The following is a 26,888-nucleotide window of genomic DNA, read 5'->3' as shown; positions in this document are numbered from 1 at the left end:
TTCCATCCCCCTCCCCCTCCTCCTCCCTTCCTTCTCCCCTCCTCCCCCTCCCCCTCCTCCTCTTCTTCTTCCTAGTATTAGCCTCACTCACCATCCGCCACAGAAATTTTTAACTTTATTGGAGACTGGCAAAATCATCAAGCTTGGTAGAATTATGAATAAATAAAGAGTAAATGAAGAGCGAATGAACCTGATGGACTTCCCCATGGGTAAATGTGATCTTTAATGTATGATCTGCAATGTCTATTTTGCTTCAGAAACTTGTTTGTTTTCTTTAGCACTGGCAGGGACCTTAGAATTATCTAATCCAACATACCACCTGAAGTAGGAATTTCCTTTAGAGTCTCTGCCAAGTATTCATCCACTTCTCAGTGTTGGAGACCTCTTTCCTTTGAAAACTGTCCTCTTCTTTATGGATTCCTAGCCCTGTTCTGCATAAAGGTGCTAGAAATTTGAACCTCAACATAGTGTCTGTTGAAGTAGAATTTTTTAAGGACCTCTCTGCTCCACTGGGTTGTTAGGAGCCATAACAGGAAATATAATATGATATACCTAATAGTAACAAAATTGAGTGAACACTGCCATGTGTTCTGTTCTAAGTGCTTTACATGATTAACTCGTTTACTCTTCATTCCAACCTTACGATAGAGTTTTTATTCTTATCTCGAGTTCCCACATGCAGAAACTGGTTCCTGGAGGTTTAGGTTATGCAGCTAAGGATATGTGGTGAAACAGAGTATGCACCTGGGCAGTCTGGTCCCAGAGAGCGAGCTGTCAGCCACTATGCTTTGCTGCTTTTCTATGGCATTTAAAGCATGAAGAACATGTTATTTGAGGACAGAGAAAATGTGATTTGAGTCCCACCTGTTACTAGCTTTTGTTGTCACTCTTTTCCAGAATATCAACGAATTGGGTAAAAGAACCACATTTACGTGGACTCCAAAGGTCGTTGGTTTGGGAATGCTTAATATTAAGCGTAAGGTTTTGGGGATTGTGTATATAATTGTTTGAATGGTCCACAGTCATATCTTTAATCTCAATCACATAAAAGAGGCATAAAATATGTAACTTTGAATCTTATTCAGCTCAAAGTGTGTCACATAGAAAGGAGTTTTCATCCCATCCATAAGTTGAAATACTGGGAGTTTTCTCCAAAAACAGTTGAGCAGATAATCAGATAGCAGTTTGGGTTGGACCGAGGGCATTTGTTTCTCTGACTTTATGATTTCTCTAGAATTTGTGGACTGAGACTTTGGCACATCAGATTTTTAAACTTTTGAGCCCTCCTTGTGACTCATTGGTGGTCAGATCATCTCAGTAACAAGTGTAAACAGACTGGCTTGCTTTCCTAACCAGACCTCCTTCAGAGAGTAAACCGTCTCATAGAGCCTGTATTCACTCTGACATCATGTTTTCCTTTATATGTCAACTAGTAAAACGCCTTCCTGGAGCTTCTGAGTATCCCGTCAAAGACTTGAGTACCCCTCCAAATTCTTCGGGAAGTGGACGAAACGTTGGGCCTGCAACCAGCCCCACCAGAAGCAGCGACATGTTGTATCTGATAGTTGGCTGCGTGCTAGGTGTGATGGTCCTCATTCTCATGGTTTTCATTGCAATGTGCCTCTGGAAGAACCGTCAGCAAAACACCATACAGAGTAAGCCATTCATCGATATTTCCTGGTCTTTTTCTAAAGAGGGCTAGGAAAGTATCATCAGGATAAATATGGATCTCTAATACTTCCATGGGTTAGTGTCACGGTATAAAGCACATCAGGTGCTCTGCGGTCAGGGGAGGAGACTTGAAGACTGTTCTAGCTGTCAGCCACAGGAACTGGAGCATCCCATGAAATTGCCCAGTAGAAATAAACAGCAAAGCCCAAACCAGGCAGGTCTCTAAGTAAATAGCCGACTTTGTGCTGGGAAACTCTGGCTTTGTCAGACCACCAAAGAGCATGCGTTCTTGAAGCATGAGCTTTGGAAGTGTTGCTGGAATACCTTTGTATGGGTACAAGTCTTGGTAACAGGAATAGAAAAGGCTGGAAATGAGGGAAAGGAATACTTTTCTAGGTTACTGTTACTGAATGACACAAATGAAGGTAATGTGGTCCTGTTTCAGTTCCTGATATACCAATACTGCTCCAGCCTGGCCCCTACATGTATCTAGTAATGAGAGTGATGGTGCCGCATGGAAACAGATAGCCTAGAACCCCTTTTCCCTCTTCTTCCCCTAGTTCTCTCCCCTCCCCTTTCCACCTTTATTATTCTCCCAGACAGGGGAATTGGAGCAAGCAGAGACTGTAGTCTTTGGTGGGAGGAGGTTTTTTTTGGTTTCCCCTCTGTCCCCAGAATAAGAGAATCAAAGCTAATAGTTCAAGGGGGAAAAAAGGTGATTTGTTTTTATCGAATTGGTGCTTTCTAGGAGGTAGACAGGGAAAGAGGTGGTGGTGATGGGGATGGTGCCAGGCTGAAAGGGTTGGAGAGATCATTTGATTGGTTTCAGTGTCATTGACTTCAATTGTGTGAGTGTGCACTGAATCATTAAAAGGAAAGTGTTTCTCTGGTCATCTGAGCAAGCTTAATCTGGTTGAGGTCGTTTTCCTTTGTGCCTTGGTGATATGTTCAAAGATGGAAATTTATGGTAGTGATATTCATTCAGTCATATTCAGAAGATACTCATTGGCTGTCTTTGATGTGCCTGGCCCTGTGTTAAACAATGGGGATACCGTGGTAAAAAAGTAAACCTGTCCCCTGCCCTATCAGCTTATAGTTTAATGGAAAAGATAAGCAGGAATGCTGGCAATAACTCACCTGTAAGAAGTTCAGTAATAGGAGGAAGGACACCTAATCCAGTCTTGGCTTGCTCTGATACCTTTGAAGAATTCATCAAAACTCTGCCAACAAGTCCTGTACAGTTTAGGTGCTGTATTTTCTAAGGGCTATTACACTTGTTCTAAATAAATCTAGCAAGTGTGCCTCTGGAAATTGGTATTTTGAGGCAACTATTTAAGTGCTTTTAATATAAGGAAATGGAATAATTAGCCTTTTGCCTTTAGTACCCCACAACTTCCACATGGACTATGTTAACGAAGGAACTGATAGTCAGTGAACATATAAGCAACTCCGTCCTTTCATTTAAAAGTGTTGTTTATTACTATTTAAAATATCCTACCTAATGTTTGCCTTTTGTTGTTGTTTTATAGTTTCTCTCGGCACTTTGAAGTGTGTGGGAGTTTAAACACTTTTTCTTAATGTTGCCAGTACTTAGATAGTTTCAACTTGCATGATATATTAATTCTCTTGAGTAATTTCTCTCTGGTTAATTTCTCTTCCCATTAACAAAGCCTTAATTAACTCCAAATTCCTAGCTACCTCCACACAAGGAAAGAGCTATAACTTTCTTAAAGCATATCTCATAATTAGACTTTAAGTGAACACATTTAAGGCATTTTATTTTAGGGTATCTGTAGTTTCTTAGGCGTTTATTAATAAAACTGCCTACGCAAGAAGATTGTCTTTTTCTTTATCTTACTTTTTTTTTCTTTTTTGTTCTCTTTTAACAGAATATGACCCTCCAGGATATCTCTACCAGGGGTCAGATATTAATGGGCAGATGGTGGAATACACCACTCTGCCTGGCACAAATCGGATAAATGGGAATGTTCATGGAAGCTTCATAAGCAATGGAGGTCTCAGCAATGGCTGCTCCCATCTTCACCATAAAATCCCTAATGGAGTCAATGGAATCATGAATGGGAACTTAAACGGAGGGCTTTACTCGGGGCATACAAGCTCACTAACCAGGACACATGTGGATTTTGAACATCCCCGTCACCTAGTAAATGTAAGAGACCTAATTATAAATAAAGCCTCCCTATGCTGCATGGTGCCAGGAAGCAAGAACAGGGTCAGACTACTTGGCCTTCGTCAACATAGAAATCTCATGGGTTCATTAGACTGGAAATAGTATGTATTACTGGCAACCTCTTGATACAGAGTAATCTTTATAAGCTTTCTATTGTCAGGTGATAGTTATGTTCATCAGTTTGGTTTATGTTTTAAAATTATTTCACAGTGAAAGTGGAATACCAGTAATGAACTGGCTGGAAGTTATTTTTGAGAGATGGAAATCCCATTGGGCGTAGAGTGGACCCAGTACTTTAAATTTGCCTTGTTAAGAGCAGAGTCTGAAAACTCATATGCTTTATAGGAGTCAGGCAGATCATGAAATTGAGCAAAGTAAGTTGAAAATGAGACAGAAGCAGTGGAGGTGGTAACAATCTGGAGAGCACCAGCTACAACTCACTCCAGTTGTTGGTACGCAGGACTGAGGGTCTGGGGTTGCTGGGTTTTCTGGTTTTTTTCAAAACATCTTGTAAATCTAGGTGAAATTGCCAGATTTTTTACATGTTGGCAACTGATTCCAATTTCTGAAAGCATTGTGGAGGCCACGTGGAGCCTGTCTGCAGGCCACCAGATTGTGACTTCCGACCTGTAGTGAGTTTCTTTTGTTCGTTGTGTCCAAGGTGTGGTAGGGTTGTTGCCTGTAAGATTTTTGCCTTTTATTTATTTATTTATTTATTTATATTTTTTATTATTTTTTGAAAGATTTATTTATTTGAGAGAGAGAGAGGGAGAGAAAGTGCAGGGGCAGAGGGAGAGGCAGTCCAAGCAGACTCTGCTCCAAGCGCAGAGCCTGACGCAGGGCTCGATCTCACCGCCCTGAGATCATGACCTGGGCTGAAACCAAGAGATGGATGCTTCACTGACTACACCACACAGGCGCCCTCGGATTTTTGCCTTTTATAATATTAGTGTTCTTTAGCCACAAGGAGTGATAGACCTTGAAAAATACTTTATTTCACAGGTAACTCGGTGATATAGTTTAATTTTTGAAATGGGAATAGAATGACTAGCATATTTTACATTTATGTTGGTTAGTGGTTCTCTGCGTTAGGAAGTTTGATTTATTACATTGTTTGGATGATGTGCATCCATGTTATTTTTCAATCAAATGGGTGATACGTTTAGTTGCACTCATTGTGCAATTAAGCACTCATTGAAGTTTTTGTCATTGTTCTGATTACAGATAAATTTGCCATAACCCACGAGGTGCTAAAATTTGAAAAAGTTTTGAGTTTTTCATCCTCAACTTCAACAAAGATTTATTAAAATATTACATTTGGAGAACAAAACTATAATATATATTTGTATCTTAAAGCTGGACATCTAATGCATTTTGTGTGATCTAGTTTTAGTGTATTGTAGAAAAATACCTAATTTGCTTGAGTGCATCTCATTGCCAAAAGAGAATAATGATTTCATTATTTAACGTGGAAAGACATGGCTCATATTCAGACTTTGTAAACTTTTTTGGTCACCATTCCTAGTCCAGACTACTAACATTGTCCAAGAAACGAAAGGAGAAAACATTAAGGTTTGAATAGCACATGCTATTTCCATAAGAAGAAAAAAAATAAATCTGATGTTTGAGGATTTGGACACAGCAGTTTGGGTTTTTTGAACAATGAATTGCTATTTAAGTAATGGTTGCCCCTTTAGGTGTACAGTTTTAGAGGCTATCATCTGTGGTTTTTACTCACTAGTTTTCTTGTCTTTTCTGGGTGGGAAGAAATGGGGAAATTTTCAAAATACTGGCGATCATAAAAATCATCAAATTAACTTTGATATGTTTAGTGATTCAACTAATCACATTACCCCGTAGGTTAACTTCATTTTGTGAAGCTTTGGAGCTCATGCTCACAGACTGAACATAGCAGAGGATATTCTTTCTCGCAATGTTTTCTTAAAAATTCCTGTTGCTAGTTGGATCAGGAATGTTGAGAGACATTTTCAGTGCTTTTGGTTTGCTTAGATTCTGGCTGTTGTTATGAGATGAATGGAAATGGAAAGTATTCTGGGAAAAACAATTGCCTGAACTTTCTCTAACCTTGAAGAACTGCTCTGGGTTTGGGTGCAGTGTGACAACCTCTCCCACCCTTATCAGACTCAGTTCTGTTTTTCATCTGAAAGCAGAATTTTTACTCTGACCAAAAGCTGGTTCAATTCTGAACATCAGTTGTGAAGAACTCTTGCCATTGTATATGTCAAGCAAGTGTTTTACAATGAGGTATGTGTTAATCTGGGCATTTTTCTTAATTGCCAGGCAGTTTCCGCCAAAAGCAACATCAAAATATTAATCCTCCCCTCCAAGTCATTGCTGGCTGAGAATCTACTCCATCTGGAAAAATAAAACATGTTTTAAAACTTAGTGTAGTCAAGTGAACAGACCTAATCGAAATAATTACAGGAAAATGAAGATGGGTTTATCTTGTGACATCATTCAAACAGATTTCCACCCTGTTTCTCCAACTGGCATCGCATAAAATTCTTCTGTGACTGCTAGAAAAGTAAAAATGAACAGGAGGTTCTAATGTACAGTGTATTTGGGGCCCAGTAGATTTGAACCACTGAAACGGAAGTGACTAAATTTCTCCATTTCTTTGGCTCCTTTCAGGACAAAAATACATGGAAAAAAACCATGGCAGTTAGTTTGTAGAGTGTAGTTTCAGTGTTGTATGGAACTCATTTGTAACTATTGGTGAAGAATGACAAGCATAGCCTTGTTTGGTTATGAGTCTGTGGTACCCTCACAATGTGTGTTTCTCTCTTTCCCTGTACTTCTGCCCTGACCAGGGTGGTGCAATGTACACAGCAGTACCTCGGACGGACCCGTTGCAGTGCGTTAGCTGTCGAAACTGTCGGAACAACAACAGGTACACGGCTCTGTTTGCAAGGGTTGTTGGGAATACAGTGTAGGTCTCTTCTTTTGCCCCTTCACCTAAGGAAGTTCTTGACAGTTAACGTAGGTTATAAATCTCAGAATATGGAGACTTAAGTGTAGGGCTCTTCCTAATTTTTTAACCCTGCTTTACAATTTTCACCTTTCTGGGCTCTGGGGTCTTGAGATAGATGGACAATATTAAAGACACTTCAATATTGACACTTTAATAATAACACTGAGATGTTATTAAAAGGTTTGATGTTTCTGAAATCTTTAGAGTCATTTCTATATGCAGACTTTGTCTTTCTCACCTGTTCTTTTCCGCTCTGTGTTATGAATGAGAGCACGTTTGAATGTTAGGGGACAAACCCTGTGTATAAAGTAATGTGTTTTCATGGTAATATTACTGAAATTTTCCTACTGGATTATTCAGTACTTTTTTTTTTTAATTCTTAAAACCTGTGTGATAACTAAGTAGCAAAATCTCACTTTCTTTCCCCTTTCTTTTCATTTGGGGGGGTTTAAAAAATTGTAAGAGGCATTATGTACTCACAGTATTTCAAACAAGAGAGGACTGTGTAGAGTAACATGTCCATTTAAATTTTGACAATATCCAGGAAGCTTTCAGGCTGCCTCTAGACATAGTAACTCCAAGAGATTATCAGATTTTCCGTTGTATTAAAGTTGTGTCCATCAGAAACCTTAGTTCTTTTTCTCCCGTAACAATGGTATTGGGGGGGTGGGAGGGATGGGATGGCTGGGTGATAGACATTGGGGAGGGTATGTGTTACGGTGAGCGCTGTGAATTGTGCAAGACTGTTGAATCACAGATCTGTACTTCTGAAACAAATAACGCAACATATTTTAAGAAAAAAGGAAAAGAAGAAGATAACAGGAGAGGAAGAAAAGGGGAGTATGTCAGAGGGGGAGACGAGCCATGAGAGATGATGGACTCTGAAAAACAAACTGAGGGTTCTAGAGGGTAGGGGGTGGGGGGATGGGTTAGCCTGGTGATGGGTATTGAGGAGGGCACGTTTTGCATGGTGCACTGGGTGTTATGAACAAACACAATGAATCATGGAACACTGCATCAAAAACTAATGATGTAATATATGGTGATTAACATAACAATAAAAAATTAAAAAAAAAACAATGGTATTGGGTGACATGGTCTCAGAAGCCCTGCTCAGCTCTAAAACTCTACAATTTAACAATTGTGTTAGAGTTAGTACATTAAATAACGAGTATGGACTGGAGTTTGGATATTTCATTATTGAAATGGGGGTGCGACCTATATTTTTTAAATCAATTACAAGGTTAAGAGTTTGTCTGGAAGTTACCAAAACCAGAACTTGGAAGTAGCCAGTCAACTAATCAACTATAGATTTGGCAATGCATTGCTCAGCATGTGTTTTGAGAGTTTCAGACCAAAGCAATAAATCTTCCTGGAGATTTGTCCTTATCATTTACTTAGCCCATCTTAGGGTGTCTGTGTTAGCAAGAGCCATCTGCCTATTTTGTGCACTAAGATTGTTTGTTACATGTTTAAAATTCTGTTCTGACCTAGCTACATTTTAAGATGTTTATAACATTGAAACCATATTTTTTGTCCTGAGCTGGTGGTAGGCTTTTTACCACATTTTGTTAGGAACATGCTAAAGATGCTTCATACACCTGGTAAGTAATCAAATAGACTTAATTAAAACAAATGATATTGCCTAAAAATGTAATGTATTTTCTTTTGTGAATCTTGTGGCCATCAGCAGATCTCAATTCAACATTGGCATTAAAGCGATGTTGCAAGAGAACCTCTGGCTTGAGAATAAGTAGACAGACATAGGCTTTGCCACTGCTTAAATCCGTGATCTTGGGAAAGTTATATAATCTCTCTGTGGCTATTTTCTTATCTGAAAAATGGAAAATTGCCCTAGGAAATGTAAAATCATCCCAACATACTTTGATGATAGATTTTGGTAATTTGCTGCTAATCACGTCTTCATGATGAAGTTATCATCCTGGTTACCAATAAGACATCCCATTTCCTTAAAAGAATTTTTATGACCAGTATGTACCATCTTGCATTCATGGCCATTTGTATATTTGTGTGAGTGAATGTGTGTGTGAGTGAGTATATGTGTATAGTATTGGGGGCTTTTGTTATACTTGGTTTTGTTGTTTTGTTTTTTTTTTTCCTTTAAGACAATGGACAATTATAGTTCTATTAATTTTTCAAGTTGATGACTTCTTGCATTTCATGTGTGGGGGTTTTACTTTTATCTGGGAACATAGGTGCATTCTCTTTAGCCTGAGAAAACCAGCTTCTGTTTCTCCCTGGCTTAAATTTACTTCTTCCTACCTGAGAGTCTGCCTATTTAGGGCAAGTCTTGGCTTGCCTGCATTGCCTCCAAGGTTAGCCCGATGTCTCACCTGGCTCCCAGGAGCCCTTATGTGATTTTTTTTTTTTTTTAAGAATTTATTTATTTATTTGAGAGAGAGAGTGAGAGAGAGAGAGAGAGAGCACATGAGACGGGGGAGGGTCAGAGGGAGAAGCAGACTCCCCGCTGAGCAGGGAGCCCGATGCGGGACTCGATCCCGGGACTCCGGGATCACGACCTGAGCCGAAGGCAGTCGCTTAACCAACTGAGCCACCCAGGCGCCCGCCCTTATGTGATTTTGATGCTTAGTGATTGGCCAGATAAATATCAGTAAGTACCTACCTTCAACTCTGGAAAATTGGAATCATTAAATTTAAAGCTTCTAACTCTTTTGACTTTGAAACTGAAAACAGGTATCTTTGCTTAAGATCCCCCAACTGGCAAAATTTATAATAAACTTTGAATGCTGAGAGGTAGATATGCAGAATTTTAGTCAATTTACACTTTTAGAATATTGACATTACTAGCAGTACATTTGCATTTCCTAATGCCAGTTGAGCTAATGTGTGCACAAAAAGAGACATAATTTCAGTTAAGTTATATGAGGGCTTACCTAAGGCTGAATATGGGCACACCTCATTTCATTGTGCTTTGCTTTATTGCACTTTGCAGATACTGTGTTTTTTGACAAATGGAAGGTTTGTGGCCACCCTGCATCAAGCAAGTCTGTTGGCCCCCATTTCCCAGTAGCATTTGCTCACTTTATGTCTCTTTCACATTTTGGTAACTCTTGCAGTATTTCAAACTTTTTCATTATTCTATTTGTTATAGTGACCCAATCAATGATTACGACTCACTGAAAGCTCAGATGATGGTTAGCATTTTTTAGCAATAATGTATTTTTTAATCAAGGTATATACATGTTTCTTTAGACATAATGCTATTGCATACTTTATAAACTAAAGTAGAGTGTTAACATAACTCTGTGTGCACTGGGAAACCAGCAAATTCATTTGACCTGCTCTAGTGGGATATTGGCTTTAGTGCAGTGGTCTGGAAGCAAACCCCATTCTCCCCAAGGTATGCTGATAGTGTGGTTCACTGGTTATCACACCTCAGCATATGTTAGAATCACTTGGAGCACTTGTGAAAACACAGATTATGAGGCTCTACCCTTAGAGTTTCTGATTCACTTGGTATAGGGTGGGGCCTGAGAATTTGGATTTCTGATGAATTCCTACTGATGCTAATGCTGCTGGTCGTGGGACCATGTTTTAAGAACCACTGGAATAATTGGGCTGGTGAAGTACAAGTACAGGGTAGCAGGATTTAAAATGGAAGGCTGGACCAAGTTCATGTCATGGTTCATCCTGTCATGGTTTAATAGTTTATTTAATAAACATTTGTTGGGCGCCTGCCACATACTGGGTGCTGGCCTAGGTCCCACCTCCAGAGAGCCCATAGTCTAATCATAGTGATTCACAACAGAGCTCCAAATACAGTGAGTAGGGTTTGAAGAAGCACATTAAATCTTGCAGTTTTACGTTTAAGGAATGGAAAAAAAATCCCCATTGTTTCAATAATAAAGGTGCAGGAGGGATGTGAGATTTTTTTTGTGTGTGTTAATCAAGAGTGGGGGATATTGGTTAAATGTTGAAAAACAATGGGCTAATTGCATCATATTTCTCCGGAAGAATTTTGAGAAGAGGAGCCATGTATTTGAGAGATGTGTTTAGGCTTGATTAGTGGTGGCAGTACACGGATGGAATTGCAGGGAGGAGACCAGTCTGATGGTTTCTATAACAAAAGACCTTAGCTTTTGTGCAAGGAGTGGGGATAGAAACGAAGGGATGAGGGGGTTCTAGTGTGGGAATCTTTTTTTTTTTTTTAAGATTTATTGAGGGGCAGAGGGAGAGACAGGATCTCAATCACGCTCCCCTCTGAACGTGGAGCATAATGTGGGGCTCTATCTCACAGCCCTGAAATCATGACCTGAGCCGAAATCAAGAGTCAGATGCCTAACCAACTGAGCCACCCAAGCGCCCGTAGAGTGGGAATCTTTAGAACTTGGCCATTGTCTGGTAGGGATCTAGAAAAAAAGAAAGGCTCAAGATGAATAGAAAGTTTCAAGCATGGAGGGCATGGTAATTGCCATGGTAATAGTCATAGAAATAAGGAACTTAAGGGACGCCTGGGTGGCTCAGTCAGTTGAGCGTCTGCCTTCAGCTCAGGTCGTGATCCAGGGTCCTGGCACTGAGCCCCACTTTGAGCTCCCCGCTCAGTGGGGGAGTCTGCTTCTCCCTCTGCCTCTGCCCCCACCCCCACTCGTGCTTGCTCACTCTCTCAAATAAATAAATAAAATCTTGGAAAAAAGAAAGAAAGAAGGAACTTAATAAAATGACATATTGAGGAAAGGTGATGGATTTGGTTTTGGGCATTTAGAGTTCTAAGTGCCAGTCGGATATCTAAGCAAGGACACAGATGAAAATGCTGCTGTTGGGTTCAGGGGGTAGATCGGGACTATAAGACATGCTTAGGAGTCATTTGCATCTAAGTGATAAAACTTAAATATGGGTGGGATCACCAAGGGAGACAGTAATTATGTCATTATTTTTAGTTATTTAAGGCATTGTTTTTGCCTTATTTCATAAATATTTAAAGTGCTTAGACATCCTTTTTATAAGGCGTTCTCTCTTTTATTATTTTTTGCTTATGGGCTTGAAATGTCTTCGAGGAGGGGTGCCTGAGTGGCTCAGTCGGGTAAGCATCCGATTCTTGGTTTCAGTTCAGGTCTTGGAAGGCAGCTATGCTCACCACTATACCACCAACGCCTGTTTCAGTTCAGGTCTTGATCTCAGCGTCATGAGTTCAAGCCCCATGTTGGGCTCCATGCTAGGTGTGGAGCCTACATTAAAATAATAATAATAATAGTAATAACAACAACAACAAATAAAGCATCAGATTCTGGTGCTGTTATTTGAAATGTCTTCGAGGAGATGATGCAAGGGGTGTGATAGCATAAGGGGAGTGAAAGGAAAAGGTGTTCATTTATTCATTCAGCAAACATTTGTTGAAAGTCTGTAGTGGGCCAGACACCCAGCTAGGTCCTGGAGGACAGTAAGCAAATCAGGCATTGTCCCTGCCTGGTTTGCTCACTATAAGTGAGCTTATAGTTTGATGGGGAGACATAACCTTTTTTCAAAATGATATAAATAAATCATAAAAGCGACATTTTGCTCTGAAACTCTGAAGAATTTGTAAAACTAGGTAAAAGAGAAGGGGATAGGTTTAAAACTGTCCAAGGTACCATTTATGCAAAACCTGTAAAGCAGAATGCCAGGATCCAAACAGAGCTTCAGGAAGACTAATGTGGCAGGAACCAAGCAAGCGAAGGGGTCAGAGGTAAAAGGTGAGTGAAAGTAGGTCATACAGAGCCGTGGTGAGTCAGCAAGAGATTTTAAGAATGACAGTATTGTGCTAGAACATTCTGGATGGAGTTTGGAGAATACATTGGATGGGGCAAGAGAGGCTACAGGGGACCAGTGAGATGGCTGTTGCAATAGCTCAGAGGAGAAGCTGTGCCCTAGGACGGTTGCAGTAGACATGAAGAGAAGTACATGAGTTTGCAAGATTTAAGAGGTGCTAATTAAAAAAAAAAAAAAAAAAAGACACTAGGGATCGGTTGAGGAGGCCGGCAGGGGGCTATCTAGGTAACTGCGTGCAACCACTGAGCTAGGAATCACTGCAGGAGAGGAGGACAAACTGTTTACCCCTTGGCACACCCTTGGGAGTCATCCTTTTAGACACCACATCAAACTCACCTTTACCCAGGGTGGCTCTCGTATTCCACAGGTGCCTAAGAACTGAGGAAGTCTTGCTTAGGGCTTGCCCCCTCTGTAATCTTAGCTGCATAGTGTCCTGCCATGCCTTCTTGGGTTTAAACTTAAATATATTTTGTAGAGTGGGCTCTTAAGAAACAAGTCAGTGCCAGCCTTAGACCCCTTTTATCATCCCCTCTGTTTTGGTAATAACTATCTGGAGAGAAAATGTTGCATTTATTGTCTAAATTGGAGTACTGATGTGAAAATGTGAGAACAAGTAAGAGGGGAATGTACATTCCAGCATCTGTGGAGTTTTATTTGCTTCTAGTGCTTTTGTGGCATGTTGTAAATGACTGCCTGCTTCACTGTATTCAGTTAATTTGAACGCTTTTCACAATTTAAGAATGATATGTAATAGGTCACCATGGACAGCTAGAAAGAGGCATATAGAATGCAGCTTTGTGAGGAGCCAGACCCCTACACTAAAGACTTAATTGAGAAATCCTTGTGCATTTCAAGAATGTAACAGATTTTAATCAAATAAATCAAAAGCTTTCTATTCTCCTTCCTCTCTTCTCCTCTCCTCAATTTAAAAGGCAGTGGCACAGTTCTGGATATGTAATCAACTGGGGTTTGTCAGTTGCTTGGTGAGTTTAATGGGAAAGGATTGACGTTAAGTCCTGCCTGTTTACCATCAGTCTTGATAATTTGTAAAAGAGTAGAGAGGACACTGATGGAATTCACAGACGAACGAACTGAGAGGTCCCATCAGGAAGGAATAAGAAATTAAGGGTCCTAACGAGATTGGAAGTGGGCAGGAAGTAGCCAAGTAAAAATCAGCTTGGAAATATGTATATAATCCATCTGGGGAAAAAAGCGCAAGCTATACATGGCTGATGGTCAAAAGGAAAAATAAAATTACTTAGTGCCTTAGGAAGCACAGATACCATGAATGATCTCCAAGGTTTTGCTGATGACGACCTTGAAAGTCTGTGTGTTGCTGGGCTTGGGGACACTCTTTCACCAACTTGGAACCTTCCACGTAGATAGAAATAGTGTGTAGAGATGAGCATGCAAACATTTCGTTAGAGTACTGGCTCTTTCTGGCCTACGAGTTGAGCTACCCAGCTGGTTTGTTAAGTTTGTGAAAATGACTACTTGTTGAGTATGCCTAAATCCTTTCTTCCAGCAAGTGAATTGTTATGACTCAATCCGTCTCCTGTGGCTGATCCCATAGCTACTTCAGAACTAAGCCATAAAAACCAAAGGCAGAAAACACACAAAACCTAAAACTTCGTTTCTTTTCCGTCTGTGGTAATCTTGCCTGGTCCCCTAGGAAAAAACTTCACAGCACTGTGTCTGGTTTTTAAAATTGCTCAATACCTTCCTTTTGGGGAAGTTCTATATTTCCTACCTAAAAGATGGAGACCGAGGGCCCGTTGTGAGGGAGTCAGGTGGTTAGGATAAGATATTTTGTTTTTGTTTTTTGGTCTTTTTATTTGTAAGATAGCATGCGTGTAAACTTGTCATGTTCAGTAATGTACTCAGTCATTTATTGTCACCTATTATGTGACAATCCCCAGTAAGGTAATTCCCAAAGGGCAGCTCCCATTAAAGAGTATACCATGAGAGTGGGGGACAGCCATGGCCACTGGGGAATGTCATCAGGGTTCTGTTGCATAGTAACTGATGAGCCTCCAAAAATAAGGGCTGGGCCAGCAAAATGACAGAGACACCGAGGCAAGAGGAAACAGAAGTGAGCCGAATATTAATACAAACCACCACCAAGATGTGACCGTTTCAGAAGTCTCAAGAACATACTCATGAACGTAAGTGTCACACATCCAAGAAATTCATGGATAGCCAGTCTTTGCCCTCTAGGGATAATGAAAAGAGGAAACTTAATGCACAATTTATGCAGGTGTCTAATCGGAGTAATTCTGTATGTAATCATGCTTAACAAATATCCAACTGTGTATACAGAAGTGGAACACTTCACTAGAAAATATTTCCGAGGTCCTAGATAATTTTGCTAGAATGTCCAAAATACATTTAGTCAAATACTAAAGCAACATACTCATCCAAGCACAATTCTATGCCACTACTCCAATCTCTTGTTTCCTAGTGTGTGCTCTTCAGACGGTGGGTTCAAGAATATTATTTTTATGACACTATAATAGTCATTTTTCCATCTTACAGGTTTGTCAGGTCTTTCCTGTTAACTGAAAGATATCTTGGTAAACTAAGACCATCTGAATTCATTTTAGCACACATTTTTGTATGTGGCAAGATGTCCAGAGTTCTATTTACTCAGTGTTTTTAAACTTAAAATTAAGAAAAGTAGTTTCATTGAGCCAGAGACAACTCCGTGAAAACCTTCACTCTACCTTAAGCCAATAACAACTGCAATTGAAGGGTTATTTGAGAAGCCTAAGGCAGTGAAATTACAAACTCTTTGACTATATGAACTGTAAAATGTGCACTATAAGAGCATCTTGATGAATGTCAGATATTTGCAGATAGACTCATTTGACCTGTTCTTTTTCACTGCCTATAGATTTGGGTCTTTATATTTTTTTATGTGATTACCTGACAAGCTTTGGAAATTTTAGTTCAAGTATTAATCAGTAAAATTGTTCTCACATGCTATATTCCTAATTCTATTCAGAACAGGTATTATATTCCTTTTTTATTTTATTTTTTAAATTTAATTTTATTTTATAAAGATTTTTATTTATTTGAGAGAGAGAGAGTGAGTGAAGGAGAGAGAGAGAACACGAGCAGGGGGGAGGAGCAGAGGGAGAAGCAGACTCTCCGCTGAACAGGGAGCCCAACACGGGGCTTGATCCCAAGACTCCAGGATCATGACCTGAGCCAAACGCAGACATTTAACCAATTGAGCCACCCAGGCACCCCTATTCCTTTTTTATATACTTTGTACAACCTCTATGCTTGTGTCTTAGCACATAACCCCTAAGTTGAAGCCATTTTTATGCCAACACATGTAGATACCTGGAATAGAATGGAATTATTTACATGTGGTTATCTAAATGGTTAATTCCTGATGATTAGGAGTCAGGATTTGGTGTACTAGAAAACTTTAAATCAGTTTGGTTTATCCTGTTGGAAAGTGGGTCATCTAACTCGAAGGATGGTCTTACTGTCAACACCGTTCTGTGAACTGAGAGTCACAAATCAGAACAAAAGTCAACGGCGACTGTCATCTCCTATTTCACTTCGCTGAAAAATAGATACCAAGGAACAGGGAATAGTAAAATTGTACTTTTTTTTTCTTGTTAAATATATGTCATTTATTTTAAAACATCTTGTGTATTTAATCTGTGTGTTTATTCCGACACAGAAAAACCGGGTTATCATCCGTCATAGTTGGCCATGGCCCCTCTGTCTTGGCCATCCCTTCGGTCCTGCCCCACCCATGCAATTCACCTCCACTGCCTCACAGAGGTGCCTCACACTCAGACTGTTAGGGCCGCCCTTACACTTCATTTAAAAATCTCATCCTTTGCTTTAAATGCAAGAAATGAACAGAAAAAAAGAAACTAGAAGGAAAGAAACAGAAGAATTTAAGGCTTCTTACTATCCGGTGAGTCTTCATTATTTTATGTTAACATGATGAAATTTCATTCATCTTCTATCTACCTAAACAAATTATTAATTTATAAAATTTTGGTTTTAGGGAACTTCCTTGGTTTTTCTAATTCTGGCAAGTATTTTTTTGTTTTCCCTACAGTTTAACTTTGCTTCTTTTAAATGAAAACTTTCCTTTCTGACCTGATGACCCCTTTTGGTCTTTTAGGTTTCTAGGACCTCTGTGTGACTTCCAGATTCTTGCGGAGAAATGAGGCATCAAGCCAGAAGCTCGGTTAGTTTTACAGCATCACCGTCAGGAATTTTTTTTTTTTTTTTTTAAGGACCTGACTGTGTGTGCTGTATGTCTCACTGTTTTAAGAGCTTTCTCTGACACTGAGGACAGTCATTGCCTGCCCTCAAGGAGATTGAAGTTCTAAGTCAGACAACTTTGAAACCAACAGATAAAAGGAAACCCAGACAACAGAGCCAGTATTGAACAAGGACGGAGATAACTACTACAGGGATACAAAAAGCTTCAGGAGTAAGTGTATCTGTTCATTCTCACTTTAATGGACATGTCTTACCTTAGTATTGGGCATTAACAAGGTATTACAAGGTATTTTCCAATTAGTTTAGTCATGGCCCCCTCTACTCCCCGATAGTGAATTTACTTAAGAAAAAGGATAGTAAAAAAAAAATCTGATGTTTTCGAGGTCATACGGTGTGCCATGAACTATGGGCTTGGTGCTGGACATTATGACTTGAATCAGAGTCCCGTATATATAGTACTTTACCACTTCCTAGACCATTTTTAACTCCATTCCTTCTCTAGGGTTTGGTGTTATTTTTGTCACAGGTCTTCATTCTACAAATAATTAAAACCCTCTATGACATTACAGTTCCTGTTTTTAGAAGTCAGTATTTATTCAGAATTCCTAACACTACCTTTCTTCTTGTTCCTTTCTGTATTTCCTTTCTTGCGCCTGCTGGCATTCATTTCCTTCAACTTGAAAAACTGCCTTTGATATTTCTTATAGTACAGGTCTGAGGGTCACAAATTCTCCCAGTGTTTTGGTCTGAAAATGCCTTCAGTTCATCTTCCTTTTTGAAGGACCCTTTCTGTAGTTTATTGAATTCCGGGCTGGCAGTTACTTTCTTTTTGTACTTTAACAGTGTTGCATTATTGCTTCTGTCATTTCTGGTGAAGAGAATCATCTGTGCAGCTAGTACTGTTCCCTTTTAAAGTAATAATGTCTGTTTCTTCTGGCTGCTTTTACAATTTTCACATCGTATTTTGCTTTCAGCAGTTTAATTATTCCCATCCAAAAGTGTAATTGTCTTTGTATTTATTCTGCTTGGGGTTCATATGACTTCTCAAATCTGTGCTGGAGCTTTCATTGGTTTTAGCAAATTCTTAGCCCTTATGTCTCCAGATATGGCTTCTGTCCCATTCTCTTTTCTCTCCTTCAGAGAGACTCCAACTATATACATTTTTGAGCTTTTCACTATGCCTCACATGTCTTTTAAACTTCCTTCTATATTTCCCATCCTTTCTATTATACTTCAGTCTGAATGGTGTGCAATGCCTGCTTCATGTGCAGTGGACCTCTGTTCATCTGTGCCCAGTTAGCTCTTCACCCCGTGTATTCAGTTCTCAATTTCAGTTATTCTACATTTTAGGATAGATATTCCAATAGTAGAGTCTAGGTCTCTGTTAAAATTCTTTGTCTTGTCATTGGTTTTCTTGAATATATGCATCCAGGTCTTTCAAAGTCTTTGCCTCCTAAGTCAGTATATGCATCACTTATTTTTCTCTTGTTTCTTTCTCTTGAAATGCCTGGTAACTTTTTGTGAATTCTGGGCGTTGCATGTAAAAACTCACAGAGGCTCTGGAGGAGGTTTTCTCCCTCCAGAGAAGGATTGGTTTTGGCAAGGGGCAAATGATTTTCATCCAATTAGGGATGGACCTGTTTTACTGATGAGTTTCAGTGTCTATAAAAGCATTGTCTGTTTCTACTTCACCATTATTTTTATAGCATAAACCTTCAAGGGTCCCAGTTGAACATCTTTTTCTCTTTAGGAGACTCTGAACTCCAGTTTCTATCTTCCCAGTGCCATCATAGTGTCGGGAGTCCTGCTTGGCTTCTTAGCTTTGTAGCCACCACCTTTTGCTTGATGTCTTAGCCTTTTCTTTTTGCACTGAATTGGGCAAATGCCTCAAGAGGAAAAGTGGTATTGAAACTCAGGTTTACATTTACCTTCTCTCTGGAATCTCAGCCATTCAGGTGCTTGCTTTGGTAGTTGCCCTCTGATGACTTCAGCAGATTTAAAATAAAACTTTCTCCATCCTTTGTAGTTGTCCTTGGCAGGAGAGTTCTTCTGATACAAACTAATCAGTCAGAGCTAGAAACCAGCAATTTAATTTTTAGAAGTTATTTCCAACAAATCATGGTAGCCACATAGATACCCCTGAACAGAGATAATTCTGGTTTTGGGAAATCGGAATCCTTCTTATTCTCTAACTCAATAATCACTACCTAACGTAATTTCCTTGACTATAAGACAGTTGAGTAGGAAAGAATAGACACTGGTCTCTAGTTGGTCACATGGGAAGTGCTCTTTCTCATCAGCCACACATACTACTACCCATTTCACAGGTGGGTGCTGACAGTGTCTTTTATATCTTATTATATAACACTGCATCACACTGTAACCATTTGTTTACTTGTCCCATCTCCTCTGCTTGACTGGAAGCTGGAAATATGCTGTATTTACCTTTATATTTTTAGTGTCTACCACAGTGTCTGACATTTAGAAGTTGTTCAGCAGATGCTTTTAGAATAAAAGGGTCTTGTAGGTAAGGTTATTTATATAAATGGATAGTATCCATTAAATTTTCATTAGTAGTGTCTGAATTCAGAAAGGTGGGGTTTTTGTGGGTTTTTTGTTTTATTTGTTTTTTGTTTTGTTTTCTTTTGTTTTTGCCTCTGACCATGCCCCACATTTTGGGTAAATACCTTGCTTAGAGTCTATATTTGATCCCCATGAACTGAAAACAATTCAGGGGGATTCTCAGGTTCCCTGGGTGTTGGGACAGTGGAAGAGACCTGACAAAATCCAAGAAGGAAAGAACCCAATAACACAGACATTATTAAAAGGCTGTCAGGAGATTAGTGCTCACCTTTGCCAGCATCCCAGGAAAGCTTTTAAAATTTAGAATAGAATAAAATGTAGCATGGGACAAATAAGGAATGCCATACTCTCCTGGAATCATGATCTATCTAGTCCAAAGCTCTGATTCTGCCTCCAGCAAACTTCCTTCTATACTCGTGCTTCCTTCATTTTTTATTGGCTTAAGACATGCATGGAAACAGTTGGGTTTTATTTGAATCAGGTATATATTTCTATATTATTAAAACTTAAAATACAGTCCTATTAAATAATCTTTTACTCAAACTATTCTGTACAAATGAATGCCTCACATACTTTGCTTTCATTTCAGGTGACGAGTATCTGAATTCCACTAAATGTATAGTAAGTATATTTCTCTATTTGAAATTAATATTGGACTTACTTAAATTAAGGATCTGGTTTACTGACAGATATCTTACTCTCTTTCAGGTTCAGATCTTTCTTGCTGTCTAGCATTTGGTATTTCCAATAACTTGAACCAACAGAGATGCTAGTAACATTTGCTTGGATTCCTTTTACTGATTTTCATATGCCCCAGAAATGTACCATTCCATGTTAAAAAGGTGGAAATCCAAAGAATTCTTACCTTTATTCCCTAACATTGCCTAGCTACATCATACTACTAGTCAGTGCTATGTGTTTCCTACCTAACATACCTAAATCAAAACCAAATGAAATGTCTTCGTGAGACTCTTCTTAAAATTATGGAAATAAAAAATATATTTCTGTAATTCCAGCTTCTGTTAATGATGGAATAACTCAATCATCCAAGGGTAATAATGATGAAATCTGGACCATTTGGAAGTATTGGAGAATAACCAGAAGCAGGCAGAAACTGAATAAATCTAAACTTGAAAGACAATGTCTGACATTTGTTCATGGATTTTTGCAGGAGGGCATTCTCCAGTCTTGGGTAAAGGACACAAACAGAAGGTGTCAGAGGATGGAGTTCAAGACCAACAGAACAACCAGAAAATTAGAGGAGGGAAAAAAAACAGTAAAAAAAAATTACTATATGTGTGAAGAAATAGGAAAATGTGAGACTTATGGAAAAAATGCCAATAGAAACAGACCCTCAGGTGACACAGCTATCACAATTAGCAGGCGGTAACTTAAGGCAGCTATTATAAATATGTTCAAGCACCTAAAGGAAGATAAACACATGATGAATTCACATATGAGGAATTGCAGCAGAGAAATAGAAACTATAAAAAGGACCAAATGGAAATTCCAAAGCTGAAAAGTACAATTAACTGGAATGAAGAATTTACTGAATGAGCTTAACAGCAGATTGGAGATAACAGAAGAAAGAATCAGGGAACTAGAAGATCAATAGAAATTATCCAGTCTGAAGAAGAGAAAGAAAAAAAGAAAACACGTATCTTAGATGAGGGCAGGAAATAAAAGTAGAGCAGAATTGAAATGCTCAGTGCTAATAAATTCTAGCAACTAGCTCTGCAAAGAAAAAAATTTTAAAATAAACAAAACCTGGATTTTGAATGTCTAATCCATGTAGTGTTTTTTCAAGGGTGAGAGGGAACGTATTATCTGATTTCAAAGCTGTGCGTTTTTGTTGGCTTTCATGAGATTAGTCCTCTCATGTGGCCATAGGTTTCTTAGCTTTCTGTTCTCTTCTTTTTCTCCCCCATTCCTTCCAGTGGCCAACGGCCTTTTTCTTCTGTGTGCTATATTCAGGAACCAGTTAATTATGAAATGGAAGACAATTTCAGAAGGCAAAGGAAGCCTGTGAGATAGGTCCTCACATATGGTTTTATTTTTTTTTTAAGATTTATTTATTTATTAGAGATGTGGGGGAGGAACAGGGGGAGAAGGAGAGAGAGTCTTAAGCAGACTCCACACTCAGCACGGAGCCTAACTCGGGGCTTGATCTCATGACCCTGAGATCATGACCTGAGCTGAAACCAAGAGTCGGATTCTTAACCAGTTGTGCCACCCAGGTGCCCCACATATGGTTTTATTCTTAAGTGGTGTATTCTTCTGCTGTATTCCATTTTAACTGTAGTTTTTGAGTTCTTAATATTTCAAATCATAGTGAATCATTTCATTATTTTTGAGCACTAATCTTTCTTAAGAATCTGTGAATACAAAATACCAAGTGGTACTTCAAAATAAGCGTATTTTAATGATTTTTTTAAGTGTATTTTAATTATTGATCCCTCTAGACACAGTTCTTTTTCTTTTGGTTGTATTTCGTAGGTGTTTCACCAAAACTAACAGCACTTTCAGCGTCAGCCCCCTTCCTGTGGTCCCAGTGGTAGCACCTTATCCTCAGGATGGTTTGGAAATGAAGCCCCTCAGTCACATGAAGATGCCTGCATGTCTGGCTTCCACAGTTCCCGACGGTGGCCAGTCACCTGAGGAGGGTTTCAAAGACGACATGGCACCGAGACCTGCTCAGCATACTTGCTGTCGGGACAGTAGGAATGAGGTCAACTCTGAGTGCTCAGAAGATACAGCAGAGTTCAACAGAGGTACCGGGAGACATTATAAATCTTAAGTTTCTAGCTGGTCTTCAGTTAGCTAAGACCTATGTGAGGACAGTTGCTTTCAGGATGTTCTCTCTGTGATCAACTCACATATTTTTTAAATATTGGGTGGGAGGTATTGGGGACTTTGAAAAAGTGACTATATAAGGAATTCTGTGAAGTTCTGTTATTCATGTCCTTCATCTCAGGCTATTAATCCCATTACATTTTGGAGAATAAATCCAAATGGGCTTTGATTTGGTTTGTGCCTGAACAGTAGACTTGCTGGAAGAATGTATTTTATGATCATAGGCCTTTTTTATCGTTTGAGTTGCTTCTGGAGTTGTAGCCTTTCCTTAAAGCGGTTATTTGCGGGATTTTCAGGGGTTTGCTTTAGCCCTCAGGTGAATTGTACAACTGTTCATGAGAGCCCAACCTTATTTTAAATCTTTGAAACCTACTTTCTTTCTCAAAGTCAAACTCAGCGTAACTGGGCTCTACATTTACTTGTTACTCTTTCTTTATTGCTCAAAGTAATGTTGTGAGACTGTTTTGTCAAAATCTGCCTTTCTGATTTCATAATGCTCCCAAACCTTTGTGTTTTTCAGGAGACAGCTGTGTCCATTCAGAAACAGAGAACAAAATTTTAAGTTGGAATCCTCTTATTCTGCCCCTTGTGTCCAAGGACTGTACTGAAAAGACCACCTGGTCTCCTCCTGGCATTCCTTTAGACAGCCCTGCAGGGATCCTTCAGCAACCCCAAGAAACCTGAGGTGTGCAAATGACCAGTCATGTTCCCACTTTAAGCCAGTAACTGCACAAACAGGCCTGGGGATGGACTGTGTGTGAAGGACATGAATTCAAGTCAGAGAAAATCATTATTTATTTTTTGTAGTAGTAATGTCCTATGAATGTATCTTAAAGTGTGTGCCCTTTTGTATTATTTATGCCTTAAAATTTCCCTCTTCCTTCCTCCCCCTCCCGTAGGAAACAACCTAGTTTTGTGTAGTTTTCAATCATCTGAGAGCGGTGGGATCATTCCATGTTTCTGAGAACCTCAGTGGCCATAAGAGCTCCTCCTGCAAGGATCCAGCCTATTGGCCAGTGTGGCTAAGAGGGAACTGAAGTTTTCAGATGGAAAGCTATTCTTTGATGTATTGTGTTATCAGACTTTCTGAGAACATTGGAAGTCACGCTCAGTTGTAACCTAGTGTTTGTAATAGCAGGTGTCTTATGAATTGTATGAGTGCCTTCCACAGAAGTGATAGGTGACTTGTCGACTCTCCGTCTGCACACGAGCACAAATGATGTTTGGTTTTCTAGGCACTAGTCACAGATGGTGTCATGAACATGGTTGAGGTTAAGGTCTGTGGGGTTATTGCTGCATGCAGATAGGGGACCACGGCTGGAGAGAAAAAGATAGCCCTCAGGTCCCACTGCATTAAAATTGGATTGGTTTATTAGATTGTCACTGTAGGGCTCTTTCTGACTGTTTCTAAGAGTAGGACAAAATGAATTTAAAGTGGCGACTTGGAAAGAAAGACGCACATTGTGCTCTCGGTGTCATGCCACCCGAAAATTATTATTTTTCAAGCTTCCAACATGGGCAACACTTGGAAGATGTGAGTGTCAGAAAAGATTTAATTTGGAGGGAAAGGGGTATGGTTTGAAATTTCCTGACTTTTTTTAGAATGTCGTCATTGTAAACACACACCTGAAGCTTTGGTTCGCAGAGCCCATAAATCATAGTTACGGCTCCCTCTGAGTGACAAGGACATTTGCAGCTGCCTTTGGAAGGCTTTTCTTCTCCACATCTAAAAAAAAAAAAAAAAAAAAAAAAATCCCACGAGAAAACACTACTCCTATTTAATAGCTATTTTAATAGCTTGAGTCAAGCTTCAGTAGATCACTGCTTGTTTTTGGATTGTGCATCCCTTTGGGGAAAAAATTAGAAAATGATTCTCTTTATGTAGAGTCAGGCAGTTTCAGCATAAATGAAAAAAGTTCACAGTTTCCCAGAAATTGCAGTGAAATAGACTAGAATACTATGTTAATCAACTGTTTATGTAAATCAGTATCCCCTTATATATGCCTACGTATCTTATAAATAGAGCTGTTAGTGAAATACGCTGTTTGAGCTGGGTCACTATGCAAGAATGACTTTGAGTAGAATGTAGTGAGTATGATTTCAGGGTCAGGTTTTAGGGATACTGTAGAATCAAGTTCTGCATTCCCAGTGTCCGTACTTAAGAGTATACTGAATTTATTCTTCATGTGGTGTAGATGCAATTAGCTTTGGAGGGGGATAGCTGCCTCCCTTACTTGTGTGACTAACAAAGGACAGAGTCCTAGTGCACAGAATATGAAAACATACCCTGTGTTTTGCCAACCAAGATACAGCCATGCTGTCACAAAGGGGGTTTTAGAAAACTGGGGAGTAGATATCTGTGGGCAGTCATTTTGATTCAGGAAACAGAGGTGTACTAGCATGAGCCTTAGGTCATAAACTGCTTTTAAAGATTGAGTTTGAATATGGGATTTGTCCACTAGGAAGAGAAGACGACTTTATCTTTAGGGCAATCTCATTGTGGACTGCTTTTATTTATATTATTAGTAACGCTGTTTTAAGTGTTATCCCTTTTATTGTATTTTATTTATAAAAAGTGCTTTTATATATTGAGACATATAAATATAAATATATAAATATATATATATATATAAATATATATATATATATATATATATAATTGCCTTACCGTTCAGGAGTTATGCATTCTCCCTAACCTTGAGTTGTTCGGAACTTGTATGACCTACACCGTCACCAACAACAGTCCTGCCTGGTGTCGCTTCCCCAGGAAGTCAGGACACAGCAGCATCTGTGGCGTGACCGCTGTGTACCAGGCTCCGTTTTCGGTGCTGCTGTGTGCTCTCTCGTTAACCCTCCCAACAAATCTCCAACACAGTCCCCCCCACCACAGAGCCTGCCTTTCAACCCGATTTACCCGGAGCCGTAATCTGAGCTCCTTCCAGTTTTCCAGACTGCTTTCCAAAAGCATGCGGTTCCCTCTTGCGATGGAGCCAGCCCAGTTCCGCACGCTCTCGCCCACCCCTGCCGCGTGGTTCCTCTGACTGTGACCCTGAAGCCCAGAAGTTACCCTCTGTCCCACGCGGGCAGAGCTCCGTGCTTATCACTTGGTCTTCCCGGAGTCTCCCGGTGACAGCCCTCACCACCACCACCGCCGCCGCCCCCCCCGGGAACGGGATCGTCCCTGGGCTTAGTGAGCACATCTTTGGTCAGACCTCTTCATGTTCCTTCTCGTCTTAGAATTCTCTGTGGTTCTTTGTTTTAGCGTCAAACTCCGCCCCCGCTCCTGTTGTATCATTTCACTGTGTCCTTTTACCCACTAGGTACTGGTAGTCGGCTGACAGGTGCTGTGGAGGATGTAAATGAACTCGCAATGTTTAAACACCTTGTGAAGTGGTCTTTTCCAAAAGCATTTCTTTCTGGGCTTTGTGTTTGTGCAGTGAGTCTGTGAAGACCACTACGTCTGTATCAGGCTGACCATGTCACAGAGAGCTCATTCCAGGTAGAGTACTGCCAGGAACTTGACCTCGTGGTGCATTCCACCTGTGTTGCTCTGTTTTTTTAAAGTAATGGCTTTGAGATGCATGTTTTTGTATCCTATTGAAAAGTGTGTTTTCTTTTCCTGAAAGTTGTAATGTTATGTTTGGAACTGTACATATTTTAAATGATGTAGCGTTGACAGGTTTTACCTGGTTGATAGGACTTTATATTAAAAAAGCATGCTGCTTTCCTGTAGAGTGGCATGTGAAGACGGGGACCGTCAGATACTCCCTGTTGGTAGAAAGCTGCTTATAGCTTGTGGTCGGGGTGGGTGTCCGTCTTCCTTGGAAATTCTTTGGAACTGCCACCCGTGTCCTCTCCTGAAAATCCCTGTTGTACATCCCAGAGCCACGTGAGTTAATCCCTTCTGTTCTGACCGCAGAGATCCAGACCCTGAAGGAACAGGATCTAGGCCAGCAAGTGTTTTATGGGGAGGCTGGGAGAATACCTGAGCCCAGGTGTCCCCTTGTGGGGGGGGGGGCAGGGATCTCTATCTCCTTGGAAGGAAGAGAGGAGGGACGGAGAGCAGCCTGAGGAGCATGGGGAGGAGTAGGCCTTCTGGCCTGCTGTCTGTGTTTACCATTCGCTTGGAGCAACATCTGTGTGAACTCCTGGGCAGACACTTAGCCTCCTCAAGAAAAGCAGCCCTGAAAGAAAAAATCAAAGTGTCTGGGCTGCTTTGAACAGACAGCCAACAGGGTCTTTGGCATGGGGTGGGGCCTTGTTATATTTCATTCCCCATGTTGAACTAAGCCTCCCTTAAACCTTAGCTCCAGTCCTGAGCGCCTTGAGAGAACTTGAAATCCCTTTTCTAATAAAGTCTGAATCTGTGAGAACCTAAGAAGCAACTTCCGTTTCTGTCTGTTTCCCGTCTTCTCTCAGGCACCACTCGTTGCTGGCAAGGTCGTCCTCTGGTTCTTGCTGCTACTTCTCCTCTGAGGCCCCTGCCGAGGCAGCTTGGAGTCCCGACTCTTCTAGTCGGTTGAACAAGCATTCATTTGTGTTTCACCCAGATTT

At 40.0% G+C, this 26,888-nt stretch overlaps 1 protein-coding gene across 13 annotated transcripts in view; it reads left to right on the top strand.

The window, feature by feature from the left end:
• CDON (cell adhesion associated, oncogene regulated) overlaps positions 1 to 26,707 on the top strand; it is a 97,789-nt gene extending 71,082 nt beyond the window's left edge. For 8 of the 13 annotated variants that reach the window (XM_073903946.1, XM_073903942.1, XM_073903945.1 and 5 more), the window contains 6 exons: positions 1,434 to 1,655; positions 3,561 to 3,841; positions 6,694 to 6,773; positions 21,978 to 22,252; positions 22,855 to 23,019; positions 23,234 to 26,707. In XM_073903946.1, the coding sequence (XP_073760047.1) occupies positions 1,434 to 1,655; positions 3,561 to 3,841; positions 6,694 to 6,773; positions 21,978 to 22,252; positions 22,855 to 23,018 (1,022 nt within the window). In that variant the 3' untranslated portion in view covers position 23,019; positions 23,234 to 26,707. The other 5 variants (XR_012381551.1, XR_012381550.1, XR_012381549.1 and 2 more) reach the window with 5 other exon arrangements.
• The last annotated feature ends 181 nt before the right edge of the window (positions 26,708 to 26,888 follow it).

The sequence above is a fragment of the Callorhinus ursinus genome, unplaced genomic scaffold, assembly GCF_003265705.2.
Source record: "Callorhinus ursinus isolate GAN/ISIS: 27379988/994484 unplaced genomic scaffold, GSC_fseal_2.0 scaffold19, whole genome shotgun sequence".
Classification (NCBI taxonomy): Eukaryota; Metazoa; Chordata; class Mammalia; order Carnivora; family Otariidae; genus Callorhinus; species Callorhinus ursinus.
Note: the sequence above shows the minus strand (reverse complement) of the source record. Positions and strands in the feature narration are given on the sequence as shown.